This window comes from Penicillium atrosanguineum (genome assembly GCF_028827265.1).
Source record: "Penicillium atrosanguineum strain IBT 20685 chromosome Unknown utg000007l_segment0_segment0, whole genome shotgun sequence".
NCBI lineage: Eukaryota > Fungi > Ascomycota > Eurotiomycetes > Eurotiales > Aspergillaceae > Penicillium > Penicillium atrosanguineum.
In genome coordinates, this window is record NW_026623139.1 from 2,802,489 (window position 1) to 2,822,522 (window position 20,034).

Sequence of the window (20,034 nt, forward strand, 5' to 3'; positions counted from 1 at the left end):
AGTTATTTCATTCATCCGCCCAGGCCCAGAGTCCTCCAGGTCGCATAGCCTCTCGGTACCGCTCCTCCACCTTTTCCCGCTCCAGCCGTTGTGCTGCTTCCCGATCTGATTCTATTTCCTGTGTGTCTGGCATGTCTGTTCTCCAAAAGCCAGGTGGAGATCGAGCTCGCTGGTGAGTATGTCGGTGTCGGCCATACTGGTTGGCTAGAATCCTGGCTCTTGCTTCCACAAGGAGATTATCTCGGTCTTGGCCACCTAGCCCATCCAGTAGATGCCGATCCTCGCCTACGTACTCTTCCAGGATGCGTTGGTCCTTTTCTGCCTGCTCTGCGGAAGTATTGGCTGCAAGGCCCCCGAGTCGTGCCATTGCACGAAATCGATCACCACAGCAGCCGGGGCGCGTGCATCCAGATATGCATTTGCGATCATCTTTTTTGCGGACAACCGCGTCATATGCAAAATCAAGCCCCTCATTTCGGGCTGGGTTAATCTTGAAGTGGCCAAGATTCAGGCGGTTAAGAGGAAGCGATCTGTAGGGCTCGTCTTCTGGGCGCACTTTCTGGGAATTCTGCGATTCGGTTTCAGTCACAGAATCATCGGACGGCTTCTGGGACGACGGGGAGTGGACAGTTAAGGGAGGACTTCGCGAAGAGTTCCTGCTTAAGCCCTGAGGATTTTCTGGGCCGTAAAGATCTCTAGCAGACTCGAGTAGTGATTTTGAGGGTAATGATCCTTCCAAAAGACCTCGCAGTCGATCTTGTGTGGCTTGCCCGTCCACGTTCGATTGTGATGGTCTGGTCTGAATGACTGGAGTGTTCCTCGGAAAATGCCTGGAATGGCCACCATATTCTCCCGCATCACCGTCTTCAGCCATGGAATATAACGCCCGGTGATTTGTCAATTTCTGCTTCTTCGCCCGAGATTCTTGACCACTAAACTTGTCCTTTCGAGCGTTACCATCAACCGGACGTAGTACATTTAATTGTTGAACAGGTCGGCCTGGCTGGGTCCGTTGGGTGCTGGCGCCATGTAACTCATTTTCCTTGCTTGAGTCTTCCCTGTGCACTTCTCGGTGGACGTTTCGTTTTGTAGGCGTTTGTATAGTGTCGCCGATTTCATCCAGATCTTGAGTGCTAGGCAGATACTGGCCATGCGAGTACGCGGAGTTTTGTAACGGACTTGATGATACTGGTTCACTCTTAACCAGCAACGGTCGGCCAGGAGCACTCTCTGGTGGATGGGCAGGAGAAGCGGCGACAACCCGCTTTCTCTTCCGATTCTGTAAATCGGGTAAAGGTGGAATTATATCCGAAGACGACTCTGAAGATAGTGCATCATGTGTAGCATGCCGGGGTTCCGGTCGGGTTGTACTGATTATTGGTTGATTGCTTTCCTCAAATTTGAATTTAGGGTTTGCATGTATTGAGGTGTTTTGATTCTGAATTGACTTAGCGGGCCAAGTCCCAGAAACAGAGCCCCGGGTCGATTCATCTTCGGACCGCGGCCTTGTTCGTGAATCTGGGGCTGTCGAGTTGGTTGTGGCATCGGTTTCCACATTCAACACCTTTCGAAATGTTATCGGTTTACCATTGAGGACATATGTAAACTCATCCCTCTGTAGGCGCTTGTCGCAATACTGCAATCTCTTCTTGTGTTGCAGGACTTTTGCCTTAAGACTGGTATAGCTTCCAGCAAGCGTCTGAAAGTTGGTGTAGAGCGCTGTGTACTTATACTCGAGGATTCTTCGCAATTGATCCACGTCGTGATGATTGCTCCAGATGTTTTTGGGAGCAAATTCATCCTCGAGATTGGCAAGTCCGACAGGAAGCTCCAGGTCTTTCGGGTCGACTTCATAGCGCTTGAGCTCCCTTTGGAGTACGTATAAATGATTCTGCAGCTCTTGGATCTTGTGGTCTGCCGCTTCACGTGCAGCCGATCCGTCAACTTCAGCTCGTCTCAAACCTGCGTCACGAGTGGCAATTTGTGAGTCAATTTTCTTGTACGCATTATCAAAGGAAGCCTCGCATGCCTCTGAAATTGACGCATGGAGCTCCTTGAGAATCTCCATCGGGAGTTTGTGGCGTGAGCAAGCCACGAGAAACGCGGTGTCGAGACGCGTCTTGATAATAATTCTGGCAGTATAGCTTCGGGATGCCACGTGATTCAATACAGACCGCCTTTTGATCCTTATCAGCCATCGATAAGAGGCGCTTGACGTAGCACGCAAGGTTCCCTTGTGTATTCCTCATTCACCATCAACCACGCGAAAACATACCATGTGTTTGGAAAGTCCACCAGGATGTCCAAGCGCTGCCGGGAATATCAGCCGTCTGATCTGCCTCCTGCAAAACGAAATCGGGACCTTGTGACTGATCCTGTCGATCGGCTATCTTCTTTGAGCGACGAACTCCTGCTCAATATCCTGTCATTTCTTCCAGTTTCTTCTCTAAACTTGTGCCAGACGTAAGTAGTCACCAATTTTCCTCATTCTCCGCAGCCAGCTTGAACTTCAATTACCAGGCTATCTCATCGATTTCACACTCTAAGTGGGGACTCGGAGTTATGGAAACGACAGTATTACTCGCAATGGGTGCGTCCACGTGCCCGTCGACTGGCCAATGTAAGACGGTCCACATTACCAGGCAGGACAGAGTACTCGCCAAAGGTCTCAACATGGCTTGATCATAGCCACTTGGCAGAGGAAGGGAAAGTGACAAATTGGAAAAGGCAGTACCGATTGCGACACAATTGGTCACGCGGACTATGTCGAGTCACTGAAGTCGAGTTTCCCCAACCCACATCTCCTCCCGCATTGGTCAAGCTTTGTGCTGGTAATGTCTTCACGGCAGATGCTCCCCACGGGCTTCGGGCATGGGCTGCTAAAGACCCAGCGAGCTGTCTAGCAAACATCCCCTTTCCAGTTGCACAAGAGAAGCCTAGCATGCTTCCAACAGCATTGGTAGTGAGCCACCAGCAGAGCCAATCGGAGATTGTGGTGGGCTTCGAGAGTGGTCTTTTCAATCGCTATATTTTTGATGTCCAAACATCCCAGTTGATCTTACGATCCTCCCATGTCGGACTCTGCGACGGAGCCATCACTGCTATGGCTCTTTCTTCGCCATATCTCCTGATTGTCTCCCAGCACAGGAATTTGTCGTTATACAATCTCGGGGATCAATCTCACGAACTTGAGACAATTGTTGATATCACTCGACCACATGAGCTTGCATCACTGAAAGCGGACAATATGGTCGCGCCAATGACACTGTCTCTCCGAGCCTCAGCTTCGGAGATTGTGGCCACCGTTGTGTATAGCTTCTTTCATATTGGTTGTGGGTGGTCACAAGGGATTCAAGAACTGCGTTTCGATAAAGACGGTCAACAGCTCGACTGCCGTATTGCCAGTACGGTTGATTCGCAATATGGAATGAGACCGCTCCAAGGTCTATCGCCATCACTGATGCGACGACATTCGGCCACCGTCGAGACCGTCGACAACGAAGATTCGGCCCCCGTCGTTCCCTCCATATTGCATCGACAGCCACCAACATCAATGTCGTACTCCCATCCGTATTTGCTGACATCCCATGCGGATAACACGCTGACCATGTATCTTGTCGTCTCCGACCTGGAATCACTTTTCGTCCGCGGAGGGCAGCGTCTCTGGGGCCACACTTCATCTGTATCTGCCGTACAAGTGACCAATCGCGGCAAAGCTGTGTCAGTGACTTCCCGCGGAGACGAAATCCGCATATGGGAACTTGAGACAGCCGTTTCTTCGTTGGGCAGCCGCAGGCCCTGGAAGGATGAGAATAGCATCCAAGTCAGCCCCGGGAACAAACGGCGAATGGAATCGGTGTCAGCTCCCATGCCGAAAAGTATCCAACGGGATTTGGACGGACTCGGGATGGTCCCTAGTGTCCCACAGGAGATGTCGCGGATGCATGAATGCGTTGGATTTGATGAAGAGCGAGTTCTTCTTCTCCGAGAAAAGCAACTTGGCACCCAGCTGCTGGAATGTTATGATTTCACATAGCCACACCGTTGATGTAGACCAAAGGTTGGCCTCCCAGATACATCCGGTTTTGATGACCTGGAATAGGGTCTGGGCCCATGTCTCAAACCCAGAGTGCAAGTAATAGGCGCGATTTGACGGGGGGCGCTAACGCAGGTCCAGGGACCCGGTCGCGCGAGTCCCCGTAGCACAAGGTACTCAAGGTACTCAAGGTGCTTTTCCACAGGCTGGGGACCCTGGCAGATCTCGTGTCGCCCCAGGATATAAAATGTTGTTCAATCTCCAATTTTTTGGTCGCGAGAAGCGATTCCCATTTCTGATCACCGTTGGAAATCCCGTTCATTCTCCCAAGCTGGCTGGGTGCTACTCATGTGCTGGCATCGCCGCCCAGTATAATTTAAAGCCATAAGCAACACACTGTCATCTATCCATGGAAATGACTTTCCCGAGAGTCTGCAGCGGATACCTTGACCCTTGCGCGGAGACTTTCAAAGGTCGCAACGAACTAATTTGATGCATTCCTTGGGAATGGCATTTAGTTGCCAGGACTCAGCCACTCCTAAAGGTCCAAAAATCATCTGCACAACTTTTCGGCCAAATAAAGCTTTAGCGCAGCCCGGATCATTCACGATGCTATTGTGCACGAAGTACTTGGGCAATTGATGCCTCTACAGGGGCGACATGCGCTCAATCGCTGCACTTTCACTATGAAACCCCGAATGAGAAGCATACTGAACGTGCAAAAAGGCAATCCATAACGAAAATCGTGGACATTATATGAATTTTAGTGGGAGCAACCCGAGGTTCCAAATCTTTCAAATCTTGGACTGAGAGCGCGGGAAGTTTTCTCCCCTCCCCGCACTACAAAATTCCTCCCTCACCCGCTTCCCTCAACGCTTCCTCTTCATCGCCCCTTACCTTGTCTCCCTCCACAAACTATTTCCAGTTCCTCCAAGTCTCTCCAATCGCTCAAGATGGATCCTCGCTCCAACCGTTCCTGCTACAACTGTACGTGATTCTTCCTACCCTCCGCCCCGCTCGCCTATCCCACCGCACACTGCCGGCTCACTGCTTTGGAGATACGCCTGTTCAGTATCTCTGGAGCAGCTGAAAGCTTCCTCTGGTGTTCATGTTTCACTACCGCCCTTCCGTCCCATGGTTTCGCTTTGCTCATTAGCCTCCGCGCACGTCGTGATCGCTTTTACTCTGAGGCTTTTTTACTGACATTTTCTCTCCTTAGGCGGTGACGCCTCTCACCAGGTAAGACCATGTCTTCCATCGCATTGATTTCACACTCTCGCAATGCTTCTCCGGTGGTGGTTTATCGCATGATCGATCGAATGCTCACGTTTTTTTTTTCTAGGCTAAGGACTGCCCCAAGAAGGGAACCCCCACTTGGTAAGCGTCGTTCTGATCAGCCGGTGGAGCTTTTGGCTGATGTGTTTGATAGCTATAACTGCGGTGGTGAGGGTCACGTCAGTAAGTCATCATCCCGTCTCACGACTGTGAGTGATCTTCGGTCGAAACTAACCATCCCACCTTAGACCGCGAGTGCCCCAACCCCCCCAAGGAGCGTACCTGCTACCGCTGTGGTCTGACAGGCCACCTGTCCCGTGAGTGCCCCCAGGGCGGTGCTCCCGGTGGCTACAGTGCCCCCGGCGGCCAGGAGTGCTACAAGTGCGGCCAGGTCGGTCACATTGCTCGCAGCTGCCCCCAGGGCGGTAACTACGGTGGTGCTGGCGGTGCTGGCGGCGCTGGCGGCTACGGCGGCGGCTTTGGCGGTCGTCCCCAGACCTGCTACTCCTGCGGTGGCTTTGGCCACATGGCTCGCGATTGCACCCAGGGTCAGAAGTGTTACAACTGTAAGTTTTGACCGTTTTCATTTTTTACATTTCATTCTTAGGACTTGTTTCTGACCTAAGACCAGGCGGCGAGGTCGGCCACGTTTCCCGTGACTGCACTACTGAGGCCCGCGGCGAGCGCGTGTGCTACAAGTGCAAGCAGCCCGGCCACGTCCAGGCTGCCTGCCCCAACTAAATTTGACCTTGCAATCTTTTCCCTCTCGTCTCGTTCACCCCTGGGTAATTTCGGACCAAAAAATTTTCTATTTGCATGCGCCACGATTTGAGATGTCTATTTCCCCTGGGTTCTTTTTTGTATTATCACTCACGGCTTGAATCACGACCATGATCTTTTCTTTGCATATGCTTCATTTCTTCCTACGTTGAATCTTCCTTTCCGTGTCTACCGGGCTTTCCTCGCGTGGAAAGCGAAGTGCAAAGGGCGATCTGGCTTGCAAAAAAAATGGGTATGCATGGGATTCTTTATACGGCGCCTTACGGGAGATACTTAGTTGCATGGGGAAATGCAGAATTTAATCTCCAAAAACCAAATTGCTTCTTCCTTTGTAGTTTTACCTATTACCTAGAGAGCCCTCTAAGAGCTACAGCTGCACATCATAGCTCGCTTGTACTTGGGGACATCACCACAGAAACGCTCTTCTTCCTGTTTGTGAAGCCCCCATTCGTCGTTGAATGGATTCAGGCTCATCTGCATCACCCGGTCCAGAATCTTGCGGTCTCCTTTGCGCTCCACGCGCTCGATGATCTCATCGAGGACCCATCCTCGAGGAACAAACTGGAAGAGTTAGCTGGTCAGGTCCATAGAGAAAATGAGATGTAATCAAAAAGGGCGGTCTCACGTTCGGGTTGACAGCTTTCATGGCCTTCTGTCTTGCCTCATCGTTGCTGACTCCCCAGTCTTCCAGCACACGAACTTGCCAGCTGTCAAGCCACTTTGCAATCCGTTCTCTGGCGGAGGCATCGGTGTAGCCAATGCCACCAAAACCTTCAGCATGGAAGAAGATCGATGCTGTTTTTTTCCGCTGCTCGTTGGTGCTCAGTTCCGAGATAGACACGCCTGACAGGCGTCGGAAAAAGTGATTGAAATCGAGCTCCAGTGCCTCCAGAGTATCTAGCATCTCTGAGAATAGCTCCTGGAAATCCGACTCTTTCTGCGTCTTGAGTCCCAGTCTCTGGCACATCAAGCGCTTGTACTCGTTCAGGAAAACTGCTCTGAATTCGTCGCCGGTTCGTTCAATGACGGACTCCGCACGCTTGACAACCTCTGCCTCCATCTCTTCGGTAACACCGTCCTTGATGAAACCTTCTTCGTCCACTCGATTTCCAGCACCAAGAAGCTCACCAAGGGATTCACCGAGGCGGACCAGGTTCCACCAGATAATGCTGGGCTGATTCTTATATGAATATCGCAGCATATGGTCATCGTGGTTGGGAGTGTACGATGGGTCAAAGTTGTCCATAAATGCGAAGGGTCCGTAGTCAAGTGAAAGCCCATAAAGCGAGGTGTTGTCAGTGTTCAGCACACCATTCATAAACCCATAGGCCTGCCATGCTGCAACAGTCTTTGCGTTGCGTCGGGAGATCTCACGATAGAGCCTCGCGAATCGATTTTCTCCGGTCTCTTGAGGTCCTTGTAGTTCGTCCCGGGGCACGCCTCTTTGAGGATTGTCGATATCCGAGGAGAGCTGTTCACCCACGGAGACTGCGGCGGGCAAGTTTTCCCATCCGCCAAAGACGTCTTCCGCGACATAAGTGGCGAGTGTTCTGATGAGTTCACGATCGCCACGGACCCGAGGGAGGTCAAAGGTTCCAATTCGCAGCCAGGACTCGGCGAAGCGGGCCACGATTGCACCCGGTTCGATGCGCTCTCGCAAGACCTTTACATCGGGAAGTAGTGTCAGGGACAACGCACGAGTCGTTGGCACACCCAAGGCGTTAAGTGCTATACTCGTTTAGTGATTTATTCTACTCAAAGAGCGAGATCATTACCTTCGGAAACAATATATTCTCGAATACTCGATCGTAAGACAGCTTTGCCATCTGCAAAGCGCGAATAGGGTGTCTTACCCGCACCTTTCAGCTGAAGCTCATACCGTTTTCCTGTTTGAGGATTGGTAGTTTCGAACAGACTGATTGCGCGCTTTTGATCAATTAGCAAACTCGTCATCTTTTTTTCTTTTAGAGCCAAACACAGTCGACTTACTCCATCTCCGAGTTGTCCGGCCCATGAACCACTACACTCTGTTTAGTTTCAGTCTTGCATAACCTACTGGGTGACTTACAATTGCCATCCTAATGGGATTCAGTCAGCATCTCCTCGTAAAAAGTACAAAGTCACAATAGAGACACGCACCGCCATAACACTGAGCCCATGGGTAGATGCCCCCCTTTTCTTCATCCCACCAAATTTGATTACCCGCGACCAGCGCCTTGAATTGAGGCGTGTCTTCCTCGCCGGGCTTCAACCCTAAATCCTCCATCGCTCTGGGGCTCACACTGAGCAGCTCCGGCTCATTCACCGATTCTGGACGGACATAGGTGAACAGAGCGCCCTTGACCATCCGCGGCCCTAGGGTTTCCCGAGGAGCTTTATGCGAAGCCTCGGGAGTCTCGAAAGCCGGATCCGCTGGCAGTTTTGATGTAAAGACATTCGATTTGGGTAGGTCCGTCAGGGACGTGCCCGCGGAGCTCGAAAGATGAGAGGCCATTTGAGCCAAACGGAGAGTCGGGTGAAAGGGTCGCGACATATATCGACCCGAACAGACACGAAGCACACGATTCGATATCATAGAGGATGGTTCTTCAGTTCCTCAAATACGATAGACGCGGAGAACCCTGTAGCGTGGATGACATCATGCCCATTATTAATCTCGGGCAGTCTGGCCGCAACACAGGATCAACTGGGTATCGCAGGATTCACCAAGCGGATCCCGGACCGCTCTGATAGCCCCGCGTGGGCCTCCATCGAGTGTTGCCAGTCCCGGGATTTGACTTCTGCAATTTACTCAACGATGGCTAGCCCTCACCACATTCCCACCATCGAGCTCAATGACGGCTCCGTCATGCCCGTTGTAGGTCTCCTTGAATCAACTCTTGCGAACATATCTAGATAACTAATGGCGTACAGATCGGGTATGGCACTGGGACTGCTTGGTACAAGACCTCGGACAGCGGGATCAACCGGGAGCTGGTCGATGCAGCGAAGAACGCGGTGAACTTGGGTTATCGCCATCTGGATGGAGCAGAAGTCTATGGAACCGAGGAAGAACTGGGTCGCGCTATTCAGGAAAGTGGACTGCCTCGCGACAAGCTGTTCGTGACCACCAAGGTTATCACCAATATTGCCGATATCCCTTCGGCCATTGACTCCAGCTTGAAGAAACTCGGTCTCGATTATGTCGACCTGTAAGTTCTCTCGTGCTTTGCCTCCTACCCAGATACTGACAACGCAAGGTATCTGATCCATGCCCCATTCTTTGCCAAGACGGACAGTGAGCTTCAAGCTGCCTGGGCTGAAATGGAGCAGGTCAAGGCCTCTGGAAAGGCTCGATCTATCGGCGTGTCCAACTTTGTGCAAAGTCATCTGGAGACAATCCTCAAGACTGCCCAGGTCGTGCCGTCCGTGAACCAGATCGAGTACCACCCGTACCTCCAGCATGGGAAGCTGCTGGAATTCCACGAGAGGGAGGGTATCAAGACAGTTACCTACTCCGGTCTGTCGCCAGTTAATCGCGCGCGAGGCGGACCACTGGATCCGCTTTTAGCGGACTTGGCCAAGAAGTACGCGGTTGATGAATCGGAGATCCTGATACGCTGGACTCTTGACCGAGGCTGCATTCCTGTTACGACGAGCAGCAAGGAACTTCGTCTCGCCAGCTATCTGCGTTCTTTGACGTTTAAATTGACCCCTAGGGAGGTGGAGGAGATCTCGACTCTCGGGGAGCAGAAGCATTTCCGCGCATACTGGGAGGATGTTTATGCCGCTGATGACCGGACTTAGTCTAAATATATATATATACCTTGGAACCGGCTCAGTGCCTGAATCAATTATCAGATGAATAATCTATTTGCAGTCTGGCTGAGTTCCTATTGATACTTGGTACATGATGTCAATTTCTATAATACTAGCTTCGCTAGTCAGCTAGCATTGATAAATTGCTTCTATGTGCATCGGAAATATAGAGCCACGTAGATCGACGCCAAAAGCGGCGAGGCGGGCGCCCCCGAAAGAGAGCCCCGGATCCCCCATTTCACCCATTCACCTTCCACCCTCCCCCGTCCTGAACCACTGACTTTATTTCTTTCAACCTATACTTCTATATACTTTGCCCAGAGATCGCAATACGATGCTCCGATGAGCCCCTTCGAGGCCGGTGTAGATTTCTCCACCCTCGCCTCGATGTTTTGACTCCCGATTCTCCCCAGGCGCATGCTACCAGGGACCACAGCTTTGGTGACACGCTCCAACTCGGCGAATTCACTGTTTGGTACGTGCGCAGTTCGATCGATGGTTTACCAAGTCGTCCAACTCCGCAGACTGCGATGTCGGTGAACGATCAGCCCCCCTCTGCGGACACCACTATCTCCCACGCGAACCAACCCTTTGCATCTGACCTTGGAACTCTCGACCAACGTTTGGATTGCCTCTCTAACGAAGTCCTTCCGCCTCAACCTTACATCCTCACCCTCCCGACGAATGCGCCTTTCCGCCTGGGGTCTCGTTCCGCGAACAATTGGGCAGTAGGACATGACCGCCCATTCAGTCTAGAGGAGCAAGAACTTCAGTATATGACCTTCCTCCGGCACCACGATACAGATTCATTGCTTGTGGCTGTGGGCGATTGGTCTGACGAGTCAGGGCGCATGATGGCTGACCGGTCTTCGGCCCCGAGCACAACAGAGACCCCGAAAGAGACGGTAGCAAAGAAGAAGATCAGTCTCAAAGATTACAAACACCAGAAGACGACCGGGCCCGTCGCGTCCGCCGCGACACACAATCAGCGAATGCGCGCCGACTCCAACTCCAGACACGAAGAAACCCAGCCAGCCCCCAAATCCGACCTTTCAAAGGCACGCGATAAGATCGACCCGCCTCCGACATCCAACTCGCAGCTACATCTGTCCCCTTCCAAGGGCCCCAAGAAACGGCCTTCAACCTCCGACATAGAACAAATCGGCTTTCAAACGGTCCTGAATCCCGACATGCACTCTCCCAAGAAGCCGCGACTATCTCCCGAGAAGGACACTCGCGCGGAAGCTATTTCGAACAAATCACAATCTCCAAGACTACCCGCACTTTTATCACCTACACTCCCTCCAACAAAGCTTATGACGTCCACCACTCCTCTAGCAGCCAAGCTGCCACGGTTGCTCTCTCCTACATTACCGCCGGATCTCGAGAAGGAACTGGCCAAATTCAAGGAACGCTCGCCCGCTCGTCAGTCCCCTAAGCGTGGCATCTTACCTGGCAAGGGGAAGCGAGACGATGCAGCTCATTCTCGAACCCCCAACTCCACGAACAGTGGCAGCAATTCAAGTTTCCAAAGTCACCGCGCCGGAGCTTCATCAAAAGAGTCTCATTCCTCAAAGCCACATTGTATCGTCAAACTGCGTTATGGCAAGGCGAATCGCCGCCGGGTCGAAGGCCTTCTCAAATTTTCCGGTAAAAGGAAATCGTCTCGATCCGATTCACCGCTTGGACAGGATACGGATCATGAAGACGCAAATCATATTGAAAAGAGGAGAGAGCTCGGCTCATCTCGTGTTTTTACTACATCTGATAGACCAAAAACAAAAGTCAAACATGAGCCAGAAACATCGCTCGGCCCTACAGGTGGCAGTTTCAAAGAACGCAAAACATCTGTCGAAAAGCCTCTCACGCCAGCCTCTAATCCTTTCCCAGCTAAAAACGAAAAAGTCAAGCATACCGTATCCACGCCAGTGAAGGACTCAAAAGCACTCGTTCCACGCCGAGCTGACCCTGGGGAGGCTGGCGGTAAGACCCCCGTGAACCCGGCGAACAAACGTCACTCGGTTGATCCGGGGTCGAAAGAATCGCCTTCCCAGCCAGACAGCCGACCTCGCAACAATGAGCGTCGAGCCTGGCGGGATGAATTCCAGAAATTCAGCAATACTGGCCGAGAATTGAAACATGCCTCTGAAAGATCTAGGACCAAAAGCGGAGCTTCCGCCGCGGATGAGAAGCTGGCTTTGGTAACTGCAATCGAGGCCATCATGTGTTTCATCCTTGCCTTCGTGGCCGACGATCAATCAAAAGCTCTTGTACGACAGGGTGGGGATTCTTCTGCCTGGGTGTCCATTCTGGCATACTGGCGAGTGGTCCGCAATTACAGCGCCTCTTATCCCGTCCTTCACGGTCTCTGCCTTCTTCTGGGGGCTGTTTCGTATGATTCCATTCATGCCCTAGATCTCGAACGGCTTGCGAATAGTCCCTTACCGGGCGAGCATACACCAGTGCCTACTCCCGGCAGCGATGGAAATACCGTCCTTTCGGACGAGAATAAGAAAAGCCGCAAGGACTTCCTTGAGCTGAGGAATCGGCTTCTCGAGTGTCACCGAGAATCGCAGAAATTCTGGCTGGAGGGAACACGGGCTCTCTCTGAGGATGTTCTACATCAGGAATTTCCCGTCACCTGGTCTCATCGGTCTCACAATCATGCAGAGCGAGGGAAAATTCCCCTCAAAGCTGGAGACTACGCAGATGATTATTTTCTTCCTTTTGGTGGCACAACTTCACCTATCGAAGTAGTGCGTTTCGGTTATTCAATGCTCAAGGAGTGGTGCACGCAGCAAGATGTGGAGTGGAAGCGGCGCCTATCCCTTTAATGGCAGATTGAACCCATTACAGCGTTCCACGGAGGTTTCTTTTTTTCCGTTGCATTCGAAGTGATTCTTTTCTTTCTCGCCATGATACCACGAGCTCTGGATTTATTTTTTTCTGATGTGTAGCTATTTGATGTTTGAATATACCACGGTCAATACAAATGACTTATTACTCGTCTGCATTGCGTTTTGTGCCGGGAGACTAGACTTAAAGACTTGAATTAAAAAGTCGAAAGAGAAATGCCATTGTTCAACGCCGTCAACTCGGTGTCGCTAAAATCAATCGCCATGTGATATCCGCTCAAACTATACTGAACTGTGAAGGGAAAGGTCATGAACATGAATAGAAAAATACGGGGAAACCGTCTCTCAGGTAATACAAGGAGCAAAAAAATGGAACTAAACTTCTCCATACTCAGGTCGGAAGTCCGAGTTCGAGTCGCCAAAGAGCCAACCAGCCTCGCGGCAGTAACGGGCTTCCCGGCCATAAATGCCAACTTCGCTAGCCCAGCAGATCACAGAGGCATCCACAATATCTGCGATGACACTTTCCATAGCACCCAAGATACTCCATCCAATGGCGCCGGCTATCAGACCAACCACGTAGGCATATAAGCTGCCCCGAATCGTACCGCCAGTGGCGGCGGTGGTCAAGCTCCGAGCAGTGGTGACCCAGCCACCGAAGCCCAAAGCCAAAGACATGATAAACCGCGTGGCATGGAGAATCAGCTTCGAAAGACGATAGGAAAGAAGAGATGCGGAAGCTCCGGGAGAGCGAGAATATGCACGAGGATGCAACGATGTCGAGGCTGCCGATGGGGCCAGAACAGCCATCTGGCTCAGACCCCGCGCAGAGGCAGACAAGGGTTGGGAATGAATAGCCGCGTAGGTGAGGGAGAGAGGGTTCGTCAAAAATGCAATCGGGGTCGGTATCAGAGAGTATGCAAAGAGGCCGAGCAACGAAGATAGACGGCTAGGAAGTATTATCAAAGGGAGCCGAATCAACAGACCGAGGAGACGCGACAGACAGATCGTGCCGAACAGAGTGGTGGTGGCATGCACGATGGCAGCTTGAACGATCTGCCGTGATGTAGGTGCCGGACTCGCCAGGCGATGGAAGTACCATTGGCTCACTGTGGCAGCCGTAATAGAACGCTGGACTCCAGCAATCACTCCGATCGACCACAGATAAAACACGACGAAATAGACTCCGAGCCACCAGCTGCTAAGATCAATGATGAAGGACCGCGGCCCAGCAAGGTGTCCGCCCAAGAAGACACGAGTGAACATCAGCATCCAGATCCAGGTCCATGATACCACGCAGACGAGGACGCTCAGTCCGAGAGCAAGCAACTCGGGGTTTGCGGCCAGAATTCGGCACGCAAATTCGAGAACGCCAATCGCCTTTCCGATCGATCGACGACTCCGAACGACATTGTAAGTCCATAGGCTAGCCATGAGTAATGGGATAAAAGAACCCCAGCGCATCGCCTTGTCCTGAACACTGTCGCCATGCCATGCACCCTTAAAGCTCGACACAAAGGGATACACGGAGAAGGAAAATAGGATGGTGGGAACGGCGATGATAATCACGTAGACTAAAAGGCGTACGTAGGATCGAAGTAAAGCGAGCCAGAGGAGAGATACGAGAACTGATACCAGCGTATATATCCCAAGAAGGAAGAAAGAACCATGCACAGTCAAGTAGATTGTATCGCCCCATTTAGCCTTGTCACCGGATGGGGTAGATGTATGCAACCATACAAGGAACGATGTGGCAAACAACCCCACGAGAGATAGGAAGAACAGCTGTCCCCAGAATATGTCATGCACAGATGTTTCTGAAGCAAGTGGCGCGATAGAGGCAGGAAAGGAGCCGGTCGAACTTGGCGGTCGAGCCATCTCGGAGGTGAGCGGTTTGGTCTGGTCAGCAGGGGAGCTGAATGAGTTGAGGTTGAAAAGATCCCCTTGGGTTGAAGGTCGTTCTCGAAAGCGCTGAATAGGCGGGTCATTACCGATAATTTCTGAGGGAGAAAGGTCCTCATCCTCGGGAATGTCTCGTAGGGAATCCTCCAGGCCGATATCGACTAGTTTGCCTCGAATCCTGCTACTTCCAGACCCTGTGAAAGACCCTGTTTCATGCTCCACCACTTCTGCTACAGTCCCAATTCGAGAGTGATGCGGAATAGGTGCTCCTTTTTCTCCACGCCACGAGCTCTTGATCCCTTTCCCATTACCTGGGCGATCGTCGTATGGAGAATGTTCCTCGTGAATGCCAGCCGAGTGTTCTGAGGAATCCTCTAGCTCTGAGGAGTCCTTGAGATTGCTGTCACCAAATTGTCGTCTTGATCGTTGTAGTGCGTAGAAATCGGCAATCTCGCGCTCCCTCTCAGTCTCATCGTCTTCTTCTCGGAATTCATCGGTGGCGCTGTAGAACAGAGGGGCTGGTTGTGCTGAAGCTCGCGAGGCAAATGGGAAATTGGAGATCTGGGATGCCCCGGGCCGATATGGATCACCGCTTCTCAAGAAAGAGCGGGAGGACGGGTTCCTTGTTCCCTGACGCTGGTTGGGATGAGCACGACCGGTTCTCTGGATCTCATCCGGGCGAGAGGCTACTCGTGACTGTGACTGAGCAAGGAAGCGTGAGGCATCTAAGTGTGGTCAGTTACCACGAACCCAAATAAGGACGTGATACATACATTCCGAGAACATGGCCCACTATGGTGGAGATCGGGTTAGAGGGATGGGAAGAGTCGCCCGTTGCGGGAACAGAGCGGCATTCGATTGTGCAAGAGAGAGAGAATAAGTGAGAAGAGGGTAAGGAGGTTATTTGGAAAGAAGAAGAGAGAGATAAAGAGCTTCAGGAAGGTCATTCAGGTGCAGGCGTCATCTGGGCAGGTCACCATGGCCCCCGATAGATGACTCAGCATTTCCGATAACCATCGACCTTCAGCTCTTCAGCAGCCATAGCTCTCCATATCTTCGGAAAACCGACTCTCTCCATGTCACAGCCATGGGATTACATCGCTAAGCTTGTCTGTATCGGTGACTCGGGTACCGGGAAGTCCAGCGTAAGTGTCGTCCCTCCCTTCCTCTTCGGTTCGATCTTGGTCACTAAATCCAATAGCTCACCATCCGCCTCTGCGAAGGCCGCTTTTCTCCTTCTCACGATGTCACTATTGGTGTGGAGTTTGGATCGAGGATCGTACCCGTGGGCCCCCCTGCTTCGTTGGAACTGGGACTAGACGAGTTTTCTCGCAGTTCCTCTGGACCTCCCGGCGAAATCCCCGAAGAGTCTACTGCCTCGGGTCTCCCCAGCCCACCGCGAAAGCCTCAGGACTCGCCCGTCCAGAAACGGATGAAACTCTCTCTCTGGGATACTGCTGGCCAGGAAACCTACAAGTCCATCACCCGCTCCTACTTCCGCGGCGCCTCCGGTGCCCTCCTCGTCTTCGACATCTCCAGGCGGTCGACCTTCATATCGTGTACGCAGTGGCTTCAGGATCTGCGTCAGATTGCGGAGGAGGGCATCGTGGTGATATTAGTTGGGAACAAGACAGACTTGGCCGGACGAGAATCCGGATCCAACCAAAGACAGGTCACCGAGGAAGAGGCCGAAGAATGGTGCCGCCTGAATAACATCGTGCGCTATGTCGAGACGAGTGCCAAGTCGGGAGATGGCGTTGAGCGAGCGTTTCTCGAAGTGGCCGAGAGGATTTACCGCAATATTGAAGCCGGCAGGTACGACCTCAACGACCGCCGCAGCGGAGTCAAAGGGTTTGGAGCCTCTGGAGGTGCCAACTCGGGAGTCCCGAGAACTGTTACCTTGGGCATGGACGATGCGATGCGCAAGGGCAATGGCTGGTCTGGAGGGTGTTGCTAAAGGATATTACGGCACAGCACAAGCTTCCGGCTGGGAAAGCTGTCCGAGATGTACAGATCAGGACACACTTCATAATAAAGAACTCGATTCAATTTACAATAATGCATAGTCTATCGAGACGAAATGATCATCATTATAATTCGGACGTTTTTCAGGCTCCTTGCACTCTCGCAGGGCCTTTCCATTAAACAGGAGGTTGGACAGACGTAAGTCAACATCTGCACCATCAAACACAAAAAAGAACAAGGTCCGCGCACCCCCCTCCTTCTCGAACATGCTCATTAGTTCGAGATCTTCCAGCCGGGCAGCCAGCGCAGGTGAGACCATTGCTGGTTGGAGCCCTCCATTCCGAACACAATATCTCGGAAGTGTATGAACAGCCCGATGATGATCGTATAGAGAACGGCATAAACGACGGCTCCGACCCGAGTGTTGATGCTTCGGGTGACCCAGTCAACACAGAAACCGAAAGTGAGGATGGCATAGTAGAGGGCCGGGTAGTAGTGGTGGACGTAGGTCACTCGGGCCATGATAATGAATGGAAGGTAGTGCAAGACCCAGCCAATGAGAGGATAAAGCCCAGAGTAGTGAATGTGATCAATGTCTGCCTTGCTCAGCTCTTGGTAGCCTCTCTGCCATCGCAGAAGATACCACAGGAATGCAATGCCGAAGCCGACAATACTTGCCGAGCTTCCCCAGTAGACGAGAGGGTTTCCAAGCAGGTAGTACTTCACCACGCTGTCATCCCAGGAGCACATCCGCAGGCCAACATTCAGAATGGGCCACTGCCAGAATGCTGAAGCCAAGTCATCCTGCTTGTCTGGATCAGGAACCAGAGCGTTGTTTGAAGTCATCATAGCAACGTTCAAGTGGATAAAATCTTTCAAGAAAGGTGACTTGTAAGAGCCAGGGTCGCCAGGGGGCACTGCGCATAATTAATTTATGAAACTTCCAATAATAACGGAAGCGATGGGGAAGAGTGATCGGGAACTTACAGCGCTCATTGGTGTGAGACTCGACATTCCAGTGAGTGTACACATCATTTGCCTTGTTCTCCTTGACGCAGGTTGTTTCGATTTGCTTGAAGCCCCATTGAGGCAAGTTCACGTTTCCAGCCCGCAGATAGCAGCCGAGTGATGGGTGGCGGAGCCGGAATGCAGTGGTCAGGGTGCGAATCTTCGAGCGATCCCGGGACGCTGCATCGTCCACCACCTCGATCTTCCAGTGGTCCTTTTCATCTCCGATGGTGATGTTGCCGTAGCTAGACACTTCATAGTGGGACTTGGAAACTGGTGCGGCAATGGCGTGGGAATGCAGGTTGCGGCCAGTCTGTCCGTGAATAAGGCGAATAACATCTCCGTCACCAATAAATTTCAAGTCCGCCTCGCTATCGAAGTCAGGCTCGCTACGGTTGGGGTAGATGAACCAGTCGTTGTTCGCATCCTTGTGGTGGTAGCATGTAACTTGCTGCTGGTTCGATCCCTCGGGGTACGTCTGAACATGCGAATGCAGGAGACCGCCTCCGTAGCCCATGTTTTTGAGAGTGACTCGCGATCCGAGGGCAATCTCAAGGGGGCTATCTCTGCCGACCTCGGTGCCACGCAGGTTCGCCTGGAAAAGAGAACTCATTTGAGCATCTCCGGGGCCACTGTTCTCAAGGACAAGGAAATGAAGATAGAAGGAAAACATATACACCAGAAGCGGAATGACGATCAAGCCTCCCACGCGAGCGAACAGGTGTTTAGCAAGCACAGTCTGGTGAACCTCCAGTCAGTTAAGCGTGTCTAGGAAGGCTCGGATTAATACTTACTTGCGGCATTTTAATGTCACCGAATTTGTTCCAAAGATCCTCGACGGTGTAGAGACCCACGATTGCGGTGCAGAAGAAGCCGACCCATTTGACGCTGCAAACACAGCCGATGCTCAGTCCAGTCAGGCAGAGCCATGCATACCATTCCAAGGAGAAGCTAGCATTCTGGAGGCGATGGAATCGCGCCCAGCACAGCGTCGTTGTAAAGGTGAAGCACAGAAGCATGGAATCCAGGAGGATAAAGCGAGAAATGGTCGCGTAGGAGTTCTCAAACAGGACCATCAAGCTGATCAGCCAAACGGTGGCCCGGCGGAAATTCAAATCGCGAGCCGTGTAGTAGGCAAGAGGGACACAGACCACGCCAAATAAGGCATTGAAGGCGCGCATAAAGGTATAGTTCACATCTTCCGGATATTTCTCGCCGGACTTGAATTCAAAGGAACCGTTGTAGCCGGCAAGGTAGCCCGAAAGGCCAACCAGCATCTTCCCCAGGGGCGGATGCACATCAAAGTAGAACTCGCGCTTTAAATAGTGAGAGCCGAATTTACCGAAGCTAAATGGGGTCAGCCGGGCTTGATTGGTGTTGTATTGGGGCGAGGGTAGCTTACTGAGCTTCGTCCCACGTCACAATGTTGGAGCGACCGATGCGATATAATCGAGTGAATAAGGAAAGGGCCGTCAAGAGGATGGGAGCAATTATCGGCTCCCAGCCAGCGAGGACATGTAGGAAAGAGGGGGACTACGCCGCAAGAAGAAACCACAGACGTTAGCATAGCCCATAAGTCACAATGAATCGAATAGACAGAGAGGGTGCCCTTACCTGCGATGAGCGGGTCTTCTTCACATCGCGCTCTACAGTTCGCGAGGGCGCCTGATGTTTTCCAGAATCGGGGACGTTTCTCCGACGCAGGTCGGCATCAGGTTTCGCCCCAGTGGTGGTGGCCGTGTTGATGTCCGCCATGGTGTTTGTAAACGAGGGAAGTTTCCAGGGTTGGATCGAGGAGAGATGTTCGTAAGGAAAGTAAGAAGAATCAAAGAATCAAAGAATCATAGCGGCCACAGAGGCCACAATGAAGAAAAACCGAAAAGACCAGATGGAAAAAGGGGAAAGGAAAAAGTTGAAGGAGGAGAAAGATGCCGAGCTGGCCAGAATCAACAGTTCCGCTTTGGAGAGGGGGCCGTTTTCGGGCGAACGTGGCCGCGTCCGATTATAGTAACATCAGCCCCCTTTCCGGTAACATGTTACTGAGCTATTAGAATTACGACTTTGCATCAATCGACTCCATTTGGTTCATTATTTAAGATTCATTATTCATGGCCACTCGTACTTCTTCATAGCGCCACCGTGGGAATTACGGCAAGTATACACGGCTTAGCCCCGAGAAAGCAATACGTAGAGGCTAATGAGGCCTCTTTGTTTCCTCTATCAAATACACATGAAGATGGAGAAAGCAAAATAAATGACAATAAAACGCCCGAGGGGCCGCGAAAGAGACAAAGTCATTGGATATACAATTCAAAAGGAGGGATATGAGAGATTGAAAGGGTCCATATAGAAAATGGCATCCACGAACAAATTTGGAACCGAGAAAAAGGAAGAAAAAGGCGCGACATGGGAGGT

The 20,034-nt window shown here is 51.8% G+C and overlaps 9 protein-coding genes across 9 annotated transcripts; 5 read left to right on the forward strand and 4 right to left on the reverse strand.

The window, feature by feature from the left end:
* Positions 1-7: 7 nt before the first annotated feature.
* N7443_009258 (SAE2 C-terminal domain-containing protein) lies at positions 8-2,068 on the reverse strand (the record flags this gene model as incomplete). Its single annotated transcript, XM_056889314.1, has 1 exon — positions 8-2,068. The coding sequence occupies one exon, from the start codon at positions 2,066-2,068 to the stop codon at positions 8-10; it is 2,061 nt and encodes a 686-aa protein (XP_056738616.1).
* Positions 2,069-2,586: 518 nt separating this feature from the next.
* On the forward strand, positions 2,587-4,036 carry N7443_009259 (WD domain protein; the record flags this gene model as incomplete). Its single annotated transcript, XM_056889315.1, has 2 exons — positions 2,587-2,620; positions 2,643-4,036. The coding sequence occupies 2 exons, from the start codon at positions 2,587-2,589 to the stop codon at positions 4,034-4,036; spliced, it is 1,428 nt and encodes a 475-aa protein (XP_056738617.1).
* A 953-nt stretch (positions 4,037-4,989) lies between these two features.
* Positions 4,990-6,052, forward strand: N7443_009260 (uncharacterized protein; the record flags this gene model as incomplete). Its single annotated transcript, XM_056889316.1, has 6 exons — positions 4,990-5,023; positions 5,256-5,275; positions 5,379-5,413; positions 5,466-5,494; positions 5,560-5,877; positions 5,943-6,052. The coding sequence occupies 6 exons, from the start codon at positions 4,990-4,992 to the stop codon at positions 6,050-6,052; spliced, it is 546 nt and encodes a 181-aa protein (XP_056738618.1).
* Positions 6,053-6,451: 399 nt separating this feature from the next.
* On the reverse strand, positions 6,452-8,666 carry N7443_009261 (uncharacterized protein; the record flags this gene model as incomplete). The annotated part of the gene is made up of 5 exons (XM_056889317.1): positions 6,452-6,652; positions 6,717-7,819; positions 7,867-8,017; positions 8,081-8,118; positions 8,231-8,666. The coding sequence occupies 5 exons, from the start codon at positions 8,664-8,666 to the stop codon at positions 6,452-6,454; spliced, it is 1,929 nt and encodes a 642-aa protein (XP_056738619.1).
* A 222-nt stretch (positions 8,667-8,888) lies between these two features.
* N7443_009262 (aldo/keto reductase) lies at positions 8,889-9,877 on the forward strand (the record flags this gene model as incomplete). Its single annotated transcript, XM_056889318.1, has 3 exons — positions 8,889-8,948; positions 9,005-9,282; positions 9,331-9,877. 3 exons carry the CDS (start codon positions 8,889-8,891, stop codon positions 9,875-9,877), a joined length of 885 nt encoding a protein of 294 aa, XP_056738620.1.
* Positions 9,878-10,419: 542 nt separating this feature from the next.
* Positions 10,420-12,723, forward strand: N7443_009263 (uncharacterized protein; the record flags this gene model as incomplete). Its single annotated transcript, XM_056889319.1, has 1 exon — positions 10,420-12,723. One exon carries the CDS (start codon positions 10,420-10,422, stop codon positions 12,721-12,723), a length of 2,304 nt encoding a protein of 767 aa, XP_056738621.1.
* Positions 12,724-13,119: 396 nt separating this feature from the next.
* N7443_009264 (uncharacterized protein) lies at positions 13,120-15,432 on the reverse strand (the record flags this gene model as incomplete). Its single annotated transcript, XM_056889320.1, has 2 exons — positions 13,120-15,371; positions 15,420-15,432. The coding sequence occupies 2 exons, from the start codon at positions 15,430-15,432 to the stop codon at positions 13,120-13,122; spliced, it is 2,265 nt and encodes a 754-aa protein (XP_056738622.1).
* Positions 15,433-15,722: 290 nt separating this feature from the next.
* N7443_009265 (uncharacterized protein) lies at positions 15,723-16,603 on the forward strand (the record flags this gene model as incomplete). Its single annotated transcript, XM_056889321.1, has 2 exons — positions 15,723-15,791; positions 15,848-16,603. 2 exons carry the CDS (start codon positions 15,723-15,725, stop codon positions 16,601-16,603), a joined length of 825 nt encoding a protein of 274 aa, XP_056738623.1.
* Positions 16,604-16,884: 281 nt separating this feature from the next.
* pmt2 (uncharacterized protein) lies at positions 16,885-19,374 on the reverse strand (the record flags this gene model as incomplete). The annotated part of the gene is made up of 5 exons (XM_056889322.1): positions 16,885-17,528; positions 17,599-18,358; positions 18,414-18,966; positions 19,022-19,152; positions 19,234-19,374. The coding sequence occupies 5 exons, from the start codon at positions 19,372-19,374 to the stop codon at positions 16,885-16,887; spliced, it is 2,229 nt and encodes a 742-aa protein (XP_056738624.1).
* Between the last annotated feature and the right edge of the window lie 660 nt (positions 19,375-20,034).